The sequence below is a fragment of the Pieris brassicae genome, chromosome 14 (genome assembly GCF_905147105.1).
Source record: "Pieris brassicae chromosome 14, ilPieBrab1.1, whole genome shotgun sequence".
NCBI lineage: Eukaryota > Metazoa > Arthropoda > Insecta > Lepidoptera > Pieridae > Pieris > Pieris brassicae.
The window spans coordinates 3,355,607-3,374,845 of NC_059678.1; the positions used below are offsets into that span (position 1 = coordinate 3,355,607).

General features: G+C 35.2%; 2 protein-coding genes across 2 annotated transcripts in view; one reads left to right on the forward strand and one right to left on the reverse strand.

Annotated features, from left to right (window-relative positions):
- Positions 1-19,239, forward strand: part of LOC123718059 (phenoloxidase-activating factor 2-like) — a 66,108-nt gene that overhangs the window by 8,362 nt on the left and 38,507 nt on the right. The window lies entirely within an intron of this gene.
- Positions 5,997-16,191, reverse strand: LOC123718065 (phenoloxidase-activating factor 2-like). The gene is made up of 9 exons (XM_045674454.1): positions 16,042-16,191; positions 13,527-13,627; positions 11,994-12,105; positions 11,086-11,280; positions 10,313-10,436; positions 9,177-9,282; positions 8,127-8,305; positions 7,356-7,520; positions 5,997-6,802 (listed from the first exon to the last, which is right to left on the reverse strand). The coding sequence occupies exons 1-9, from the start codon at positions 16,044-16,046 to the stop codon at positions 6,641-6,643; spliced, it is 1,149 nt and encodes a 382-aa protein (XP_045530410.1). The 5' UTR covers positions 16,047-16,191; the 3' UTR covers positions 5,997-6,640.

The window sequence follows — 19,239 nt, forward strand, 5'->3', positions numbered from 1 at the left end:
CCTAATTGGTCAAGGATGTTTGGTATCGGATAAGTATCACCCATTGTGATGTCATTTAATTTGCGGTAATCGATAACAATTCTCCATCTTTGAGTTCCAGAGGCATCCATTTTCTTAAGTACCACCCATATAGGTGCCGACCAAGGAGATGAAGATGTCTTAATTATTCCTTTATGTAGCATTTTTTTACTTGTGTTTGCACTTTTTTTATACCTCTGAGAAACAATACGTTTTTACATATATGGGATTATTTGTGGCGGTATTTATTTGCTGCTGTAGAGTTTCGGTTGCTGTCAATGATTCATTTGAGAAATGGAATATTTCACTGATATGGGCTCAAATATCAAAGAGGGACTCAATTTCTTCTTCATAAAAATTCACAGCTCGTGCGCAATGATTCAATCACTCTTCTAGGGCTATCAATGGTAGATTCAAAGGAACGATATTCAGGATTGGATGTTGGATGATGTTCAATTGGATACAGAGTAATTAACATATTTGGATTTAGTGATATTGGATTTTCTGTCACATTAACAACCTTAACCTTAACGATACAATTGGCGTATGATAATTTGTCCGAAATGCATCTAGTATAAGGCCTTCCTTTATTTCGGGATTTACGACGGTCTCAGTCTGAGATTTTGCCGAAATTACTATCCTCAGTTTTAAGACTTGTAGACATATGACTACATGAAATAAGACGGTATAGGAATTAACGAGTCACAAATATAAATCTGAAAAGAAACACTATCACTAACTCTTAGACTACCTAACTCTGAGCTCTGATAAATATTTGGGACTTACAGCGCAACGATGATCACAGTAACCTTGAAGAGCATAGCTCACTGAAGATATATTGTAACACTTCACTGCATTCACTTAAAAGGCCATAAAATAGGCTGGAAATATATTTCAAACAAAATAAACTTTTAATAATAATACTTTTTCGCGTACAAATAAAAAAAAACACAATACATTACATTTCCAAAATTGATAACACCCCAATAAAACAAAGTTAAATTAGTAAAAGACCTTGGATTATTATTAGATGAAAAAATGCATCAAGCAATAGGATTTGTCAAGCGGTCATGCCAGTCATTTAAAAACATTAATTGCATAAAAAGCATGCTGCAAGTATTATCTGGTCTCCATATTATATAAAATGTTAAAAATATATAAAAAAGTTTGTGAAATTCCTTACTTCTAAAAAATATCAATGTTTCGATAGTTATTCAGGTTCTTGCAAATATTTTAATTTAGATTCACTAGAACGTCGGCGGAGTCAACAAGACTTGCTATTTTTACATGCAATTATTAATGGGCGGATAGATAGCAATTATTAATGGGCGGATAGATAGCAATTATTAATGGGGGGATAAATATCAATTATTATTGGGCGGATAGATAGCCCCTATTCGTTGTCGTTAATTTCTATTAAAATCCCTCCTCCTTATGCGACAAGATACATAAAACTGTTTCATGTGCCTCGTACGAAATGGAATCTACATAATTCGCCAATGTTTCGGGTTTTATCTAACTATGACACCAACTATGAGAATATTGATATTTTCCACCTCACCATAGAAGTTGTGAGGAAGTTTTTGAAGAGGCGGTAAGACTCTGATTTTGTTTAAGCAATAATTTAAAATATTAATTATTATTTGCTGTTTCAAATGTTAAATTTCAGTTTTCTTTAGATTCAATTTTTTTTAATATATTTTGTCTATAAATGTACTTACTTGTTTTCTGGTACACATATATTGTTAATCTATGTAATCTGTTTTGGCTTTCGGACTAAGTGTTTTATTTTATAATGTGTATTAATATACAAGCTGTAAGATTACTAGTATTTTTTTTAATGTAATAGCAGGCAAACGGGCAAGAGGCTCACCTGATGTTAAGCGATACCGCCGCCCATGGACACTCACATTGCCAGAAGACTCGCAAGTGCGTTGCCGGCCTTTCAATAATTGGTACGCTCTTTTCTTGAAGGACCCTAGGTCGAATTTGTTTGGAAATACTTCAGTGGGCAGCTGGTTCCACATAGTGGTGGTGCGCGGCAAAAACTGCCTTAGAAAACGCTCAGTTGTTGAACGCCTGACGTCGAGGTATAAAATAAAATTGTGTTGTTTAATTATGACATAAAACACACACGGGATAATATCATACGGATCTTCGGAGTCGTATTCAGGTAGAGAGATTCTCGTTCCGCTGCCACCATTTAATGTTATACTTGAAATAATCTTAAAAAAAATATTAAATGATTTATTTAGAAATTAGTAATTAAGAAACAGATGTGTTTGTTGTCCGGAATGGACACTGACAATCGACTGACTCTGCTCCCGCTTGGTATGCTTATATTCCTTCTTTTTGACTACTTAGAGGTTAGCCACATCTCTTACATGCTAATGGTATAACAACCCCTCGCATAAGAAAATTGACAAAAAAAGAAATTCAGGGACATAGATGAAGTTTCGGAAAGTAGGTGCCTAAGAGGAGCAGGGCCTACATTCATTTCGACGCCTTCTGGTTTAGTGGTTGTTTGGAGTTTAACCTTTTTTCTTATAATAATAATAATATAAGCCTGTATTGCTGAAACTAAAATATATATATAAATAACATAATAGACGCAGATAAATATGAAAATATCAAGAATGTCAGCAAACTAGTACAGGTAAACATTTCTTACTTTAAGCCTTTAAGCTATGGCTTACAATAATAAATATTATTAAAGAAAACTTTTAAGTTCGTTTTTTAACAATTGAGTTATTTTAACCCTAAGATACAAACAAATGTACTAGCTAATAGGAAGGCAATCGCCCCTGTCAATACATAACAAATTGATCAGAACTAGGCCCTTCCGAACATTGTCAATGAACCATCGTACATTAAAAATGATAGTATCCACAAGGATCTTAATGTGGATACAGTCCTAAATACGGCGAAACAGTTTGCCTTAGCTCACATAAACAGGCTATATAGCCATGTGAATGCTGAGGCTGAGGATAGACACAACCCGACGCATGGACGCCGCCACAAGCAATGACATTTAAGCGAGCATGACGATCTTCGAAATGTGAACTTGTGTACATAAGAAAAAATAAATTCTAATTATACCGAAATAATTTGATATCACATGGATCACGATTTGTTCCCACTTTACATTAAAACAGTAGTGGATGTTAACGATCGCTCCAGAATCTGGAAATGCAGCTGAGAGATTCAGTCGTGTTACGTCTTTATACTGGAGCAATTTATATCCGAGCACTAGTGTCGTTTAAATATTCATTTATATTATAATACGCCTTAGCAAGCAATTTTACTTTAATGCACGATTTAAATTTATTTATTGACAACACTTATATCTATGTATCTCACTAGGGATTTTGTTGAAAAAACGTATACAATTAAATTACTCGTTTTATGCAGCCTTGTGGTTGGTGCGCTAATTTTGTCTTTATTACGAGTACTATAATTATGGAAGCTACTATTATTTTTAAAGGTATCTATATTTTTCCGCACATACAAAATATTCTCATAAATCTATTGACTTGCAAAGCCAAAATATGTGTTTCCTTAAACTTCCTTCGGATCGCCTCCCGTGGGGACAACCCACAGATTGCTCTTATAGCCCGCTTTTGCACTACAAATATAGATTGAAAGTCAGCTGCATTACCCCACAAAATAACACCATATGACATGATGCTATGAAAATAGCTAAAATAAACGAGCTTTGCTGTATTCTCATTAAGTCAACAAAATATTACGTATAAGCCATAATTATTGTATAGGCTAGATTGTGATTCGCACACTTTTTGTGAACTTTATTGTACAAAAAAAAAATAATTTTACACACCCCCAATTGTCATAGCTGGCGCCCAAGTTGCTGAGCTTACAACGGGTTACTCTGACACGTTATATAACGATCAAGGGTCTGCAAGCGCTGGTGAATCGGCTGGAATGTGCTAATGATCGCCATATTCTACCCACCGCTCATCCGAACTATAAGCTGCAGGCTCGACGTGAACATTGTAATATTATTTGTATCTCATTTCTGTAAAGAACTTCCTAAGAGCAACACTTTTGCGTGACTTTACTACTTCTCTGCTGGTTCTGCGATCCAAAATCTCAAGGCCTCCGAAAGGAGAAACTTCCAGAGCTCTCTGTGCTACCTCCCACCAATTGCTGGCTTTTAGCTGTTGCAGGTCCTCCACTCGAACATCGGTACCCAGGCCGAATTACCGTTTTCTGGCATAAGACTCTGGGCCAATGTATTTGCTGGACACTCTTTCACTCCAATGACGGATAGGAAATTCTATGTAATGTCTTCATCCTTTACAATCGTTCAATGTATAGTAAGTATTTACAAAACACTTGTCCATACTATATTAGAATATTCTACTATAATCTTGTCACGTCTAGTTTATTTGTAATTCTAGAGTTATTAGAACTAAAAGTTTTCTATAGGTACCTACGGCTCGTTATCTTCTACTTTTAATGGTCCAGTGAAAAGACTATCTCGCTCTTACAACGTAATCACTAACATTAATACCTTTTACAACAATCTTTCAACTTACCGTAACTTTGTTTATCTTGCTCTAAATGAGCTATAAGTTTTCATTTGGTTTAGTTAATATTACATTTTTAGTTATTATTTCATTATTTGTTAATTTTTTTCCCTTGCTGGCTTTCTTATGTTCTAGTATAATTGATGTGTATGTGTGTAAAATTTGTGAGGTCATATTTTCTTATACAATTTTATACACACACGTTGTGTAAGAACTTATAGATAAATAAATTGTAAATCTACACCACTGTCACAAATTAACAGAAGTTAAAAGAAGGCCTAAAATCTTAGGCTTCAAATAGAAAAAAAATCCTAAAAAAGACTCCGACCCCCAAGGACATATTTGTCGGAGATGAATAAAGGAAACCGATGTTAGTTATTTTATCGGAATGGCAAAATCAATATCATAGATACAGATTATTTGTTAACAAACACTTTGTTGTATTGTACAGATACATTCAGATAATATAAACTATTAAGGAGGCAACGGGCCTAATCGTGAAAGAGAAAAAGCAAGTAAAAGAAAAAAAAACAAGTAAGAATATAATTTAAAATTAAATAAAAACTAAAACGTTAAAATCGGAATTAAGGCTTGATTCCAAAATGCAATAAAAATTGTTTTACATATTATTTCCTAATCAATTGTAATTACGAAAGTTTCAATTGATTAGGAAATAATATGATTAAATCGACAGAGAAGATGGTATATGGTGTATGCATAACTTAAATCCGTTTAAAAAGTGAAGACGAAGATAAAAATATCGTAAGAGGTCGGGGAGTGTATTCCATAACTTAATCGCCGATATTCTGTTAGTTGTCAATGTCAGTCTGTCAGTAGTGCGTTGGATGATTCTTTATCAATTGCTCAATTATTATTCTTATTTATTTGTTCAGATAAAATAATGCATCATTATATTAGAATAAATTTATAGACTAGTGTTAGTATATTATTATTATAAAGCTAAACATAAAACTCATGAATCGACATGATCTGAACCGACAAGTGGACGCACAAAATGCCTCATGATAGGCGAAGATAGATCATTTGCTAGTCTTCAATATGCTGTTCCGACCACCCAGTACCCGGTGATCCTGTTTTAATTTTAATAATAGCTTGGGCTTTTCCGAAGCACTCGAGAAACGAGCCAGTACCGTACCTATCAATGACTGGCACATGTGCCGGACGTGCGGCATTTATCAACAAAACGGACGAAGCACTGCTAAATTGTGCTTACGTTTTTTTTTATAAAATAAAAAATACCCCCTGTATTTTGGTAATATGCTTTCAATTTTATTGCAGATCCGCAACTACAGTTGCCAGCGATTTGGCGCGATGCATTAACCGCCAATGTTGAAGTAAAGTGCGATGCGAATTGGAGGCATTCGGCGATAAAACTATAGCGAAAACTTACGAAAATAAAACAATAAATAAGCTCGTATACTTTATTAGCTAATGACATTGTAAAAAAGAGGAAACAATATTAATATAATTGTAAAACAATCGTTTCGCGGTAACATTTGTGAAACATCACTACACTGCCACTGCACTGCAAAGTCTCGCTTTTTCTTGTCATGATGGAGTTGACTAACGATTTGTGTATGGCTTTTAAGGAATTTTATCATTGAATAAAAAACTTCATTCAATACAGTTAAAAACTATAATCTCCGTAATGTTAGATGAAAGATACCCATGAAAGAAAAAAACTTGTTTTTGTGATTACAAAGCAAATCATAAAGGTGTTAGAAGGCAGTCAATCTCGTTGTAGCGAGCAACTAACTAAATAAAGCGAGAGTGTGGATGGCTACCACTTGTGCCGCCACGACTTAACAATATTCGTGGTTAGGGCCTCGACAAGGCGCCTTGTGTCAGTATAGAGATGGCTTTGCAATAAAAATTAGGCGTGTAAAACTATGGTTAAGCTCAAACCACGAACGTAACCATTAAATAACAAAGTTTTCGTACAAAGTTACGTGCAAAAGATTAGTTTTCAATTATATTAAATGCAAACTGTCAGCTTATAATCTCGTCATAGCGCATAGACCTGGCCTGTCGAAAATATGCAACTGATATTTTTAAGCAAAGAACGTAACGTCAAGGTTTTCCTCAGCAAATTTATTAGTGACCCATCGAATCACCGACGCCACGTTGGTGTATCCAGCGGGTAGTTCTGTACCACAATCGACGCCAAACGAAACCATTCCGTACACTGAGTAACGCGGTGAGGCGCCATCGCTCTGAAAAAAGGCCAATAATATTAGAAATAACAAGGCAAGGCAAAAGGCAAGAAACCCTTTGCCCCTCTTTTTAATTTCCAAGTTTGTACAAGGAAAATGTAAGTAATCATTACGTCAACTATTTGAGGTAATGATTACTTATTATCAAACAGTTCTGAAGCTGACCATTGATTTTATTAAACGCTAAACCGTTAATCGATATTACCTATATAATACAGTGTGAACGTCAAAATTGTTACTAATAAACCTGTTTTGTGTCCAGTGCACTATAGCGTTAAAATCATTACAATTATGACAAATATATTGGTTATAAGCATTGATTTAATCTATTTCTTTAATAATTTTCTCTGGTTCGTGACTCTCCGTAGATTTTATTAAGAAGTGTAAGCGATGCCGTTTTCCACACGTTTTTCCTTCAGATCGCGTGTTTAATGCGCACAAAAAAGTCTTTTGGTTCTTTGATTCGACGCTCAAACCCACAATAACATTGTACACCCAAACATTGTTTTTCTTGCTTATTTTCCTTTGCGGACCCTGCGAAAGTTTTACTCACCGAAGTGCGACAAGCTAGTGAGGAGCCTCCATCACCAGTACACGTGTCAAAGTTCTTCCTTCCACCAGCACATATCAATGTGTTATGCAACCTGAATTTACTTCCAAGCCGCGAACTTTGCAAGGCATATTCACAAGTTCCGTGGTCAACTATTGGCAATGGCACCTAATACAAAAAAAGATTGTACATTGGAAACTGGCTGATCTTTTTAATTATTTGTGACAGTAGGGATGTCTCTCTGCATTCTCTACCGCATTCATCAGTGTTCGGGGTTGTTTGAATTATAACCTGAAGCCGAGTCTCATCATCGGACATCGAGGCAGAATGCGAAATTCCACGCTTATCACCTCGAAGTCCGTCGTTCCACAATAGTGCTTTATTTAAAGCTGTTTTTGTCACGCACCACCACTATGCGAAACCAGCTACCCACTCAATTTCCGAACCAATTAGCCTCCGGAACCAAAACTGTTATGTTGATTCAATTCTCTCCTCGTTATAATTATTAATTGCATACAAAACAGTTCGGTTAATATGTATTTCATATTAAATGATCATTCTAGCATTTTTATTTATTTATTTATAATTTATAAAACAACGTTTATGCACACAAGTATACAAGAACATATGATATCACAAATTGTACACACATACAAATCAATTATAACCAAGCTATCAAGAGGAAAAATTAAACAAGCAACCACAAAACTGACAAATAAATGCTTATCACTATTGTTAAATTAATTTTAATAATAATTGTTATTTTAAACGTACCTTCTTTAACCAAACAGCGTATTTGTCATTATTATTGAAGTCCTTACCCCAACCCATGCTAAAACAACTGGCATCCATTTTAGGCTCATTGAAGCTCAAACAGGCAATCCCCACATGGGGGTCGGTTAGATCGAATGGGGACGATGTAATTATTAGGGCAACGTCATTTGCTAACAACGCTGAAAAATATCTCAAAGTCATTATTATATAACTTATTTTATAAGTACGTTACAATAGCTTTTATAATAATTAATGACTATGTAAACAAAAGCAATTTTTTTGTCTTTGTGAAACCTTCACTAAGTGACTGCCATACATTTCAATACAATTTGTTTGGTCTTATTTAATAAGGGAATCTCACTCAGAGTTCATCTTTTAACTTAATCATCGTTCTTGATATATTAATGGTACAATGCTTTTGTTTACATTGTTTACATCATTAATTATTACAAAAGCTATTGTAACGCTTAATTTTTTTTAAATATATTTATTATTGGAACAGTGTTGGCCTAGTGGCTTCGGCGTGCGACTCTCATCCCTGAGTTCGTAGGTTCGATCCCCGGCTGCGCACCAATGGACTGTTTATCTATTTGCGCATTACCTCGAACGGTGAAGGAAAACATCGTGGAGAAACCGGCTTGCCTCAGATTCAAAATGTCGACGGCGTTTGTCAGGCACTGGCTGATCACCTACTTGCCTATTCGATTAACAAATAATCATGAAACAGATACAAAAATCTGAGGCCCAGACCTAAAAAGGTTGTAGCGCCATAGATTTTTATTTATTTATAATAATACAGTCGCTGCCTAAAATGTGGCCAGATAAACTCTTTTTGAGCCTCAGGATGACGCAGTATTCCGCTAAAAATATCGAAAAATGCAGTTAAAAAAATATTTTTGTTTTAGGATCTGCGATTCCATTAATTTCTACTGCATTTTAACGTATTCTTCTCAAGAATAAGACGAACATATGCCCTAGTAAAACTGACTTGAAAATCAGTTATTCGGTTTATTACGGCAATTGATTTTTATTTATATTTAAATGACTCACCCGAAGAGAACTGCTCATGAACAAGGATTTTACTGACGTCTCTGTCTTGGTGGGGATAAATTTCGTTCGTATTCTGCGTATCCCATTCGCCAAGACGGCATTTAATCTGTGAATATAAAAAGTAATTTTAATGCAAACGGTCCAATTAATATTGTTATTACATAATTATTAACAAGTGTTTGTTATTAATATATTGACCCAGTGTCTCAGTACCGGGGCATCATCTTTATGCCGCTATTGCTGCAGCAGCCTTTTTTCGCATTACACTATTAAAGTTGGTACGGTCACAAAAGCATTCTGAAGGCATTGCTTTATAGACCAAGATCCCGCATTTTCTAATGGCCATCATGATCCTAAAGCTACTGGTGTAGAAAGACTTTGAAAACTGATCTTTTAAATAGCTCGACAACATTATATTTGGATTGAGGTGAACATGTTCTGTAAATTTTATCCCTGCAGTATAGATTCAGATTTCATTTGAACATTGACCGACCCCTGACACGGCCCACATGACTATTCTATACTTTAATAGCTGAAGATACAATACACTGACAGCTCTCAAGAATAATATGATGTATGCGAATAGGTGTATTAAGATATTGTTTTATAACAATAAATCAGATTGAAATATTGCTCAGTCTTATTTATTACTCGCCTCCTCTCAAAGTGGCGAAGCCCATAGGAGTGACCCAGTGGAAGAAAAAGAGACGACCACCCACCAGAATGCCAACGGAAGATGGAATAAAAGGGATCGTAGGGCAGGAATGGAAAATGGTGGCGAGATACCAGTGGGATAATTGAAGAGGATGTTCACTATGTCGGAGGTCGTGAACTAATGTTAAACATATTGACGTGGACTTAATGTAATCCACAAATTGTAGTACTCCATTAAAGGTTTTTTTTATTTATTATGCTCGTAAATAATCCAATTTCCCACCGCCTTTAGTTAATTATGAAGATGAAGAGCAAAAAGCGTGTTGGTGAAAGGAAAACGTGACGTCAGTGCAGGTATTGCGACTTCGGAATAGTTGTTTCATCTGGCATTGGACTAGACATGCTTCATGAGACTAACAGCCAACTTCCAGATAGAGAGGCACCACCACAAAAAAATCGATTTTACGGAAACTCGTACTTACCAAAAGCGGGTCGTTACTAATATTCATGAGTTTATGAGCGATCGTCATCACCACCGAATGGTGGATCAGAGTTCCACCTCCCAAGTAATCCTTTGAATCCCATACCTGGTTCTGATTGACTTTTCTAGAGAAGGTATATTTATTACATTAATTGTTTGTTGGTTATCGACTCCTATACATTAAATATTTACTTTAATATAAACGAAACAAATTTAAAACTTTTTTACAAAATTTATTCAGGCGAACGGGCAGGAGGATCACCTGATGTTAGTGATACTGCCACCCATGGACACTTTCACTGCCCGAGTGCGTTGCCGACCTTAAGGCGAATTCTTTCGAAAATAATTAATCGGGCAGCTGGTTCCACATAGTGGTGATGCGCGGCAAAAACTGCCCATAAAAAATCTCTCAGTTGTGAAATTTCATGTTCGGCCTAGACGTCTGATGATGAAATTCAGCTGCAGGTGTTAATCCGAACATCTCCTCTGAACACTCTTCCTTGTAAACTACAAAAAACTCCATTGATCTCTACGCAATGCAGAGCGATCAAGCCGAAAAGAGATTGACAACGGTACTCCATATCGCATGTGGCGACAGTCTCATCTCCTGAGCTCGTCACAGTGCCGGTCTGACATATGTAGTTCCTATTACTTGAGCCATAAGGGAAATCGAAATGAGAAAAATGTGGTTTACAACTAGTTTTAGTAGCGAGAAGTTAATTCATACATCGTGAGGAGACCAAACTAAACCTCAAAGTTGGTAAAAATGAATACCTCATCAAAGCAACCATCCAAGGAAACTCTCCGAACTCGGCGTGCGTATTTGAAGAGTCGCGGAATGTGTAGCCGCCAGGGTTGCTCCATCCACAACCTGCCTTCTTTTCCGGCATTGGAGGTGGAGTAACTGTCCCGGTTTTAACCAATCGACTGCTTGGACAGCATGTCTTCAAGTAGTGGCAGCTTAACTGTCTGGAAATTATTTTATTTTAAATTTATTAATTATTCTAGCTTTGTGCAGTAAACGTGGCGTCTCTGGAGAATAAAATAAAACAAAAATGTCAAAGGATTATTTAAGTAATAAATCATGAAATTATGGGACTCTGAAGTTCCGTTTCACGCAATTATTAGTGGAATGGCGACGATCTATTGAGACCTAGATCTACGACACGAGGCGTGTTTTGTAGGCTATAGTCAATTCAATTCAAGTCAATTCAGGGGAGGCTTTTGTTATTTTATACAGATTCTGTATAAAAACTTAATTATACGGTATTTTCTTATAATTATGAAATTCTACTGTGTGTGACGGAATTTCTAAAACCATTAGAACCGAAAAGAATGACGAAGCACTCTCAAAATTTTTGTTCCACTCGAAAAAGTGTTTTTTTTTAAATTTAACTTCAATATCTTTCTATCGGGATAGAAACAGTGAAACGAGGGAAAAGACAGAGAGGTCGACCTCTTTAACGCTGAACTAGCTTGAAGAAGTTAGTGGAGAAGATTCAGCCAATAGGGAGGAGGCCTAAACACTATAAGAGGTGCTTGGAAAAAAATGTACATAATTTATTTATATATATTTCAGTTTCTATCGGATTGAAATATATTCCGAGTGCTGAACTATTTAATGAATTATATATAAAGAACTACTGTATCTAAATACCATGTTAAATGGGCCCTAAACTTACCTATAAACGTCCATCTTTTCCAAGTCGATTTCGTTTCTGTCCATGCATTCCGAAATTTTTACACATTTTCCCAGTTCCTGCTTCTCAGTCTTACAATGCGTGGATCTTTTATCTGAAACATAAATCCTTCGAATAAATTTAACAAAAACTAGAAAGTTTTCCAACCAATAGATCGAGAATACACGCCACTTTGACAGGGCAAAACATTCCGCGCACGACACAGTAAAATCACAGTCAAACTAGGGTAAAAATCCACCTCCACCGAGAGAGGTTCACCGCCTTTGTACGTGGTGTACTTCGCTAATTCCAGTGAGCTTCCGTCCTGTCCTTCAGGACATTGAAGCCCTTGCGCTAGTCACGGGAAAAAGCTCATCTTAGCCAAGCTATGCTCGCCAAAAGAACCTAAGCTGAGATGTCAATGCCTTTGAGACCAACAGCGAGATTCTATTTAAAAATAACTCAATGCCCTTGTGATTCATGCAGTCAATATTTAATCGAACATTGTATAAGTGTCCACACTGTCTGTCTGAGTATAAATGGGGCATCACGAAGCTCGTGGTACAGGTACTAGAACAGTGTTCGTCTATTGGCTAAGCTAACACAACGCGCAGAAAGCAGGCGTATATCGATCCGCTTTTGTGTGGTTCAGCACACTTGACACAGCTTTATGGTTTCGTACAATAGTTTTTAGTATGACCATACTGCTGACATCTTTGACATTGCACTAAAGTGGATCGTTTTCTGGGTTCTTCAATAGTAACATCTTGATCGAATATAAATCTAATATCCCTATAAGCTCTTTAATTAGGACCTTGAAACGAATATAGCAAATTTGGTATTAAACTAAAATTGGTGTTGCCACTCATATTTTAAGTTTTAACACCTTTCACATTTAATTGTCTTTTATTAGCAAAATACTACAGAACAACAGTACAGTAATGCGACCAATATTGGGTTAACACATGAACCATCATAATAATATAGCGATAATTGAGGAAAAATTAAATGAGGAGGAAGGATGCTGCTGTAATGAGGGCCGTTTCGCTCCTGTGTGCGAAGTGTGCGGCGCAAACAGGCCCCAAGACAATATTGGCCTTGCCACCGAAATAATGTTATATATTCTTTGCAGTGGACTATCGAGAAGGTACTATATATATATATGTACTGGAGTCTCCCAAGATAATATTTACGTTTGGTTTAATTTTACTTTGTCTGTCTTTAATTTATGATGATGCCGCCGAAGATAAGTCCGTTCCTCTCGCTGATTAAGCAAGCGGAAGTTAACTAGTTTGACCTATTGAGGAAAATACAATATAAAATGACTCCAGTTTTATAGTTAAAATTAACAAATAATAAAAAAATACGTTGTAACGTAGATTCGTAGAAAAAGTGGCGCTACATAGGTTTCACTCACAGGCTCTAAAGGGAATCGGCACGCTCTTGGCCCTGTACTCATGATATGACGTCATCATTATCACTTGTAGATATAACTTCATTAATTATAAAACAATGAAAATTCTTATAGGTACTAACTTGTGGGAGTTAAAAAAGTTCCAAGCCATTTATTTACGTTCTGAAGATTGTTATCCAATCCTTGACATCCCCACACCAGCAAGAACACCGCCACAATAGTCCTGCGAAACATGCAAAATTTTGGACATTATATGAAAGAAGTCTGGAGTATTAAGAGTCACATGCGCTGTGTCTGACTCCCGTATGTCACTCGTTTGACAAACGAAAGTCATACTTAACGGTATGCCTTCACTCATAATTCCTTAAAACATTTAAACATCAGTGTCTATCGAGGCATTTGCTAAATTAATATCGTGATGTTATATTCCTACTAATATATAATTTATCCCTTTATGAAATGACGACCGCTCTCTTGGCACTATCAATGTTTCAGCCATTTTGGAGCCAACAGACATCGCTAGAGACGATGGGATTTTATTAATCCCTTGGAGGATGGAACGGGCTTTGGTGTGGAATGCAACTTGTGTGAAAAATAATAAATTGCTTAAATATAAGAGTCTTTCCTTTAACTTTGATGTTGTTCCCTTTGAAGTAGAGTCTAGGGCCGTAAATATAGATTTCAGCTGGACCTGGAGTTCACACGTTTAACATACGAAAGTCATACTTTAATATTTCTCAAAAAAAACACCAAAATCATTAAAAGATCTTCCTACTAGAGCTTTTATCGACTTAATTTACTAATTTTGTGAAATATTCTATTACTGATTATTTGAGTAAAACATTATAATAAATTTAATAATATATTTGTGGTTTGTGATACAATAACAAAATAATATAACTCTTTAATTTTATATATATAATATATACACAATATGCAAAGTTTACACTTTACCATCGTTTTCGTTTGTCTGTATTATTGTATTTTTGTACCATATTCTTGCAAATATATTATTATTATAAAATACCCAAAAGCTTTGAAACATTTAAAGATTAAAAGCTAAGAAAGAAGGGTCTACCGAAGAATGTGTTCAATCAAAATCCTAGTCCTAATATCTCCCGAACCCGAACATTCGTTTGGGATTTTATTGCTATTACTAGCTGACCCCACAGACTACTCTTTTGTTCCTACCAATTTTATAGTCGGCGCAAAAAAATCTCATGAGGGTGATGGTTCTGCCATCACCCTGATTATAGGCCGATGTGTGAGGTTCAGCCCGGGTGACCAAAGTATCTTCGCTTCCACGAACTTTGGCCACTCTTCTGTGACCCACTAAAAAATCCCGACTGGGATGTCTGCTAGAGGGCTTCAAACTAAGAGGCGAACTTAGGCTTGAAACCTGATTGGAAAATAATCTAAAGGGATAGTGGGAAGCTAAACGTGACAAATATTTAAAAATTGTGTGCCTAAATGATATATTTTCCTATTAGTATGTATTCAAATAATTTTGCTCACATAGGGATATTAAATTAATAATTCAAATATTAAATCCTTTTTTAACTTGATTTGTTTGAGTGAGTGCTTGTAATTTAATATGAACTTCATTGAATAGCAATAAAGTTCAAATTGAATCTACATTTTATTTACAGAACGTTTGTATGGGAAAAAGAAAAGGCCTGTTTTAGGGTTTTTCCGGAAATTATTCAAATGTTTCTCGCCGTAAAAACCAACCTTAGATTTCAACGAACATTTAAAAAAAAGAATTGGTACAATTGTTCCAGGCGTTGTAGAGTTATGCGCTTACCAACACATTTTGCGATTCATTTTTATACTATAGAAGATTTGATATTGCAGGGAATTCTAAGTAAGTCGTTACATTTTACTAACTACGACTTATGCAATTCGAGTTATAGAGTATTAATATGTATTCTTAATACTTCGTAGGGAAATAGCATTTTATTCGAGTTACAAAGTCTAAATAATTCGAGATACTCCGTTGGTCGTTCAGCGGAATGGCATTTTTCCGACTTAACGAAGTTAGAGTTATCGAGATTCTACTGTATTGTAAATATATTTTATTGCTTGATAATAAAAAATACATGTATCGCCCACTGGACATAGAAAATGTAAGTCTTTGCTTCAACTTTGATCTTATTCCCTTTGGAATTCATTAGGAATTCATAGGTGTCTACCGAGGGTTATATCCTGTAAGAATATCCTTCCTACAAATATTTTGAATGAAATTGTCTAAATATTTTTGTTGTTAAAATAATAAAACATGTTAAGATAACACTTTAAACGGATTGAAGCTATGTATTATTATTAAAATTATGTAAATAATTATAAGTTTTTAATAATAATACATAGCTTCAATCCGTTTAAAAAGTGTTTTCTTAATTCGTAAAAGCTATGTTAATAAAAGACAATACTAATAAAATATGTTTCGGTCGATGGACTTCTCAAATCTCATTCAAATATTTTTTCACTTGATGCTAATGACCTTGGAGCGCTTATTAATTCCGAAAATATCGTGCACGTATATATTTCAAATGAACAATTTACACAACATACAATAATCGTAAATAATATTCGTAAATCCATTTAAGTTTATATAAATAAATATGAATAAATACTCACTTCATTCTCCACACAATTGCTCTGTCGACAAGTCTATTATAAACTAAATTAATCAACGAACATTAATTAACGAAAATATAAAATAGATATAAGGAAAACGGGTTTATTGCATACGGCTTTTTATAGTGATGTCATCAGTTGACAAATTTAACAGTGTTTGAGACGATAACACACATAACAACAGTGTTATACCGACTGAAAGACAGATGAAAAGTTTCCAGTAAGTACTGGAAAACATCGTGATACCGGCATGTCTTAAGCCCCAACATTGACGTGTATAAAATATAATAACCTCGAAACTTTGTACGTCATTTGCCGTCCGAAAACCTCTGTAAGTGAAATTGACACTTGCCTATACATCTAAGCAACAGTTAAACGCATATAACTTTTGCTATTTATGACTCATTCTTAAATTTCGAGGGACTCAAACCAAATGTACGTATTTTATTATTTTGTTTAGTTCTATAGATCTCCTCTATAAAATGAGGTCACGGTCCCTTGAGCTCTCACTTATCCTGGGTATGTATTTAATTAAATGTTTTTATACAAATATCTTGTCTCATAAAAAATAGAACGAAAGAGAGCTTACAACTTTTATCTGTACTCATATTAGACGATTATTACTAGAGAATATGTATTATTACTGCTTCGATAACTGTAAAACGCTTCTTTTAATATACTTACTCAGGCCCGCACCATGGAGTTAGTGGCCTCCACTGAGACGTCCGTAAAACGCCCCGAGGTTCGCCATAGCGTTGAACCCAAGTCCTGATCCCTGAAGTTTATGCTACACCACTGCTTCCTTGGGTTTCTTGAGTATTACAGGCTTTATTTATTTACGACATAAAATATATATCAGCTTAGCAATGCCAGGAGTGGCCCCTAATCTTGCTAAAACTATGCGTATATAAATGACTTGCTTGTAAGTAAAACAAATAACAAAATATGTTTGAAATCCCAAAACCATTACACAGTTTCGGTTATAAACATTTTTATTGTCGCCATTATACTAGCTTATAGGTTACTTAATTGTATTAAATTAAGACAAAATGTACACTACCTCAACCAAAAAACAATCAACAGACGCCGACAACAACAGGGAACCCAACCCAACAATAGAAAAATACTTAGCCAAAGAAACACTGAAAACACTTACCACAAGACGGTTAGTCAGTGGAGGAAGGCGTTACCCTCTAAATAAGGTAGTATTTACCTAACCTAAAACGAATACTTGTGCAACTGAGAATCAATTGTATACCAAGCAAATATATATAGCCACATTCAATACATTATCCCTAAAGTCTGAAGAAAGCCTAAAGAATATTCTATATAAATATTAAATGGGACATTATAGGCCTGAGCGAAGTAAGGATTGGCGAATCAATTCAGGAATACGATCATGTCATATAAAGAAACTCCAGGAAAACATGGAGTAGGTTTCTTGATCAAGAAGGAACTCAAAAACTCTATAGTGGAAGTAATCGGCATATCAGAAAGGATCGCCATACTGAATGTTAGAATCTCTCCAGGCAGAGAAACATGGTCTATAGTGCAAATATATTCTTCAACTGAGCAATCAAATAGTTCAGAGATAGACCTTTTCTACTCGTAACACCGCCTTAATTCTTTTACACACACAAAAACAGCATTATAATAACGAGTTGGAACCCCACGAAACGGGGAAGATGTCGTACTAAGCCCTTACAGTACTGGAAAACGAACACGAAATAAGATGATAGAAATGGCATTTGAAAATAGTATGAAAATAATGAAGAGCGTATTCCAAAAAAGAGCTTCCAGAAGATGGACATGGGTGTCACCAGATGGCCGATACAAAAATAAAATAGACTACTTTTTAACGAACATACCGAAATCAATCGACGACTGCGGCACCATTTTCTACCCTTAACTTCATCAGTAACCATAGAATGCGCTGAATGCTTAGCGTGTCGCATCAACTAGTTTGAAGTTATGTCGCCTCTTTTAAATTCAAACACCTATATAGTACTGCAAAACAAGAGTAGCCAACATAGAAGAAACAATAAAGCCGTGCAGGAATTATCTCTTGAGCACCTAAAAACTCAAGAGAAATACAACATAATACACGAGATACTAAAACAGCAAGATCGAAAACCAGGACTAAAACCAATTCACAAGATTGGCCACGTATCAGCTAAAGCAAAAGACCTCTTAGATAAAAGATCAAAACCAATTAATATGACTGACAAAACAAAATCTATCAGAGAACAAATAGAGAGAACTAGCAAAGAAATAAATGGCCAAATGAGAAGAGACAGAACGTCTTAGATGTGACACTTTTGAAAAACACATCATCAAGACGGGTGCCATAAAAATGCTCTTAAATTTTTATCTGACAATACAAAGTGGATACCTAATATGAAAGACCAATTTTGCAAGACAATCAGGATAATTATCAATCGGATATTTTATCTATAGCCACTAAATTCTATGAGAACCTTTACTTCAGCAATTATCATACCTGTATGAAAAATAAGCCGTATTTTTTTTGTTTAAATCAGCATTTATTAAAAAAAAGATAAAATTATCATGGTAAAACTTGTATCAGAGATCATAGCCTTAATTTTTATTGATAACTAGATATTTTTATTATTAACTGAAAAAGACTACAAAATCCACAGAAAAGATAAAACTGAACTAAAAAACTATGTAATTCTTAGAATCACACAATCTGGTTGTATTATACTACTTCACATTAAAAATGACATAACAATAAAACCCTCTAGTTAAAAAATATATGTCCACAGAAGAGATTTCTTTTCGGTTGACTCTTACTATCAATCAAAGTGAGCTCAGCTCCTGATTTATGATTGAATTGATACAAAATGAGATCATAAAAACAAAACATGACGAAATTATACGCTAACGTGTTACAAAGGTCGTCGCTAGAATATAGGTTCGTCATCTTCGCTGTCAAAGAAGTGATTGAAAAATGCTATTTTATCCTGCTAAGGTTGTATAATCAAGTCGTCTTGATCACCGCCGTCTGTGCGTAATGGCTAAACACGTTGTGGAGGAAAAATTACATCTGAATCATCAGAGTCTGATAGGAACCTCGATCTCTGATAGAAAAGTGAAGGTGGATCCTGAGAAACTGTTGTTTCTTGAGTTGTAACCAGATTTGACCTATAAGTAACTGCTGAAGCATTGGTTTTGTCT

Excerpts from the sequence above, each read along its gene's own strand:
- LOC123718065 (XM_045674454.1), bottom strand. Across the intron at positions 9,283-10,312 it reads TTAGTAACGACCCGCTTTTG|ATTAAATGCCGTCTTGGCGA; the intron begins GTAAGTACGAGT and ends TTATATTCACAG. Across the intron at positions 6,803-7,355 it reads CACTAGCTTGTCGCACTTCG|AGCGATGGCGCCTCACCGCG; the intron begins GTGAGTAAAACT and ends GCCTTTTTTCAG.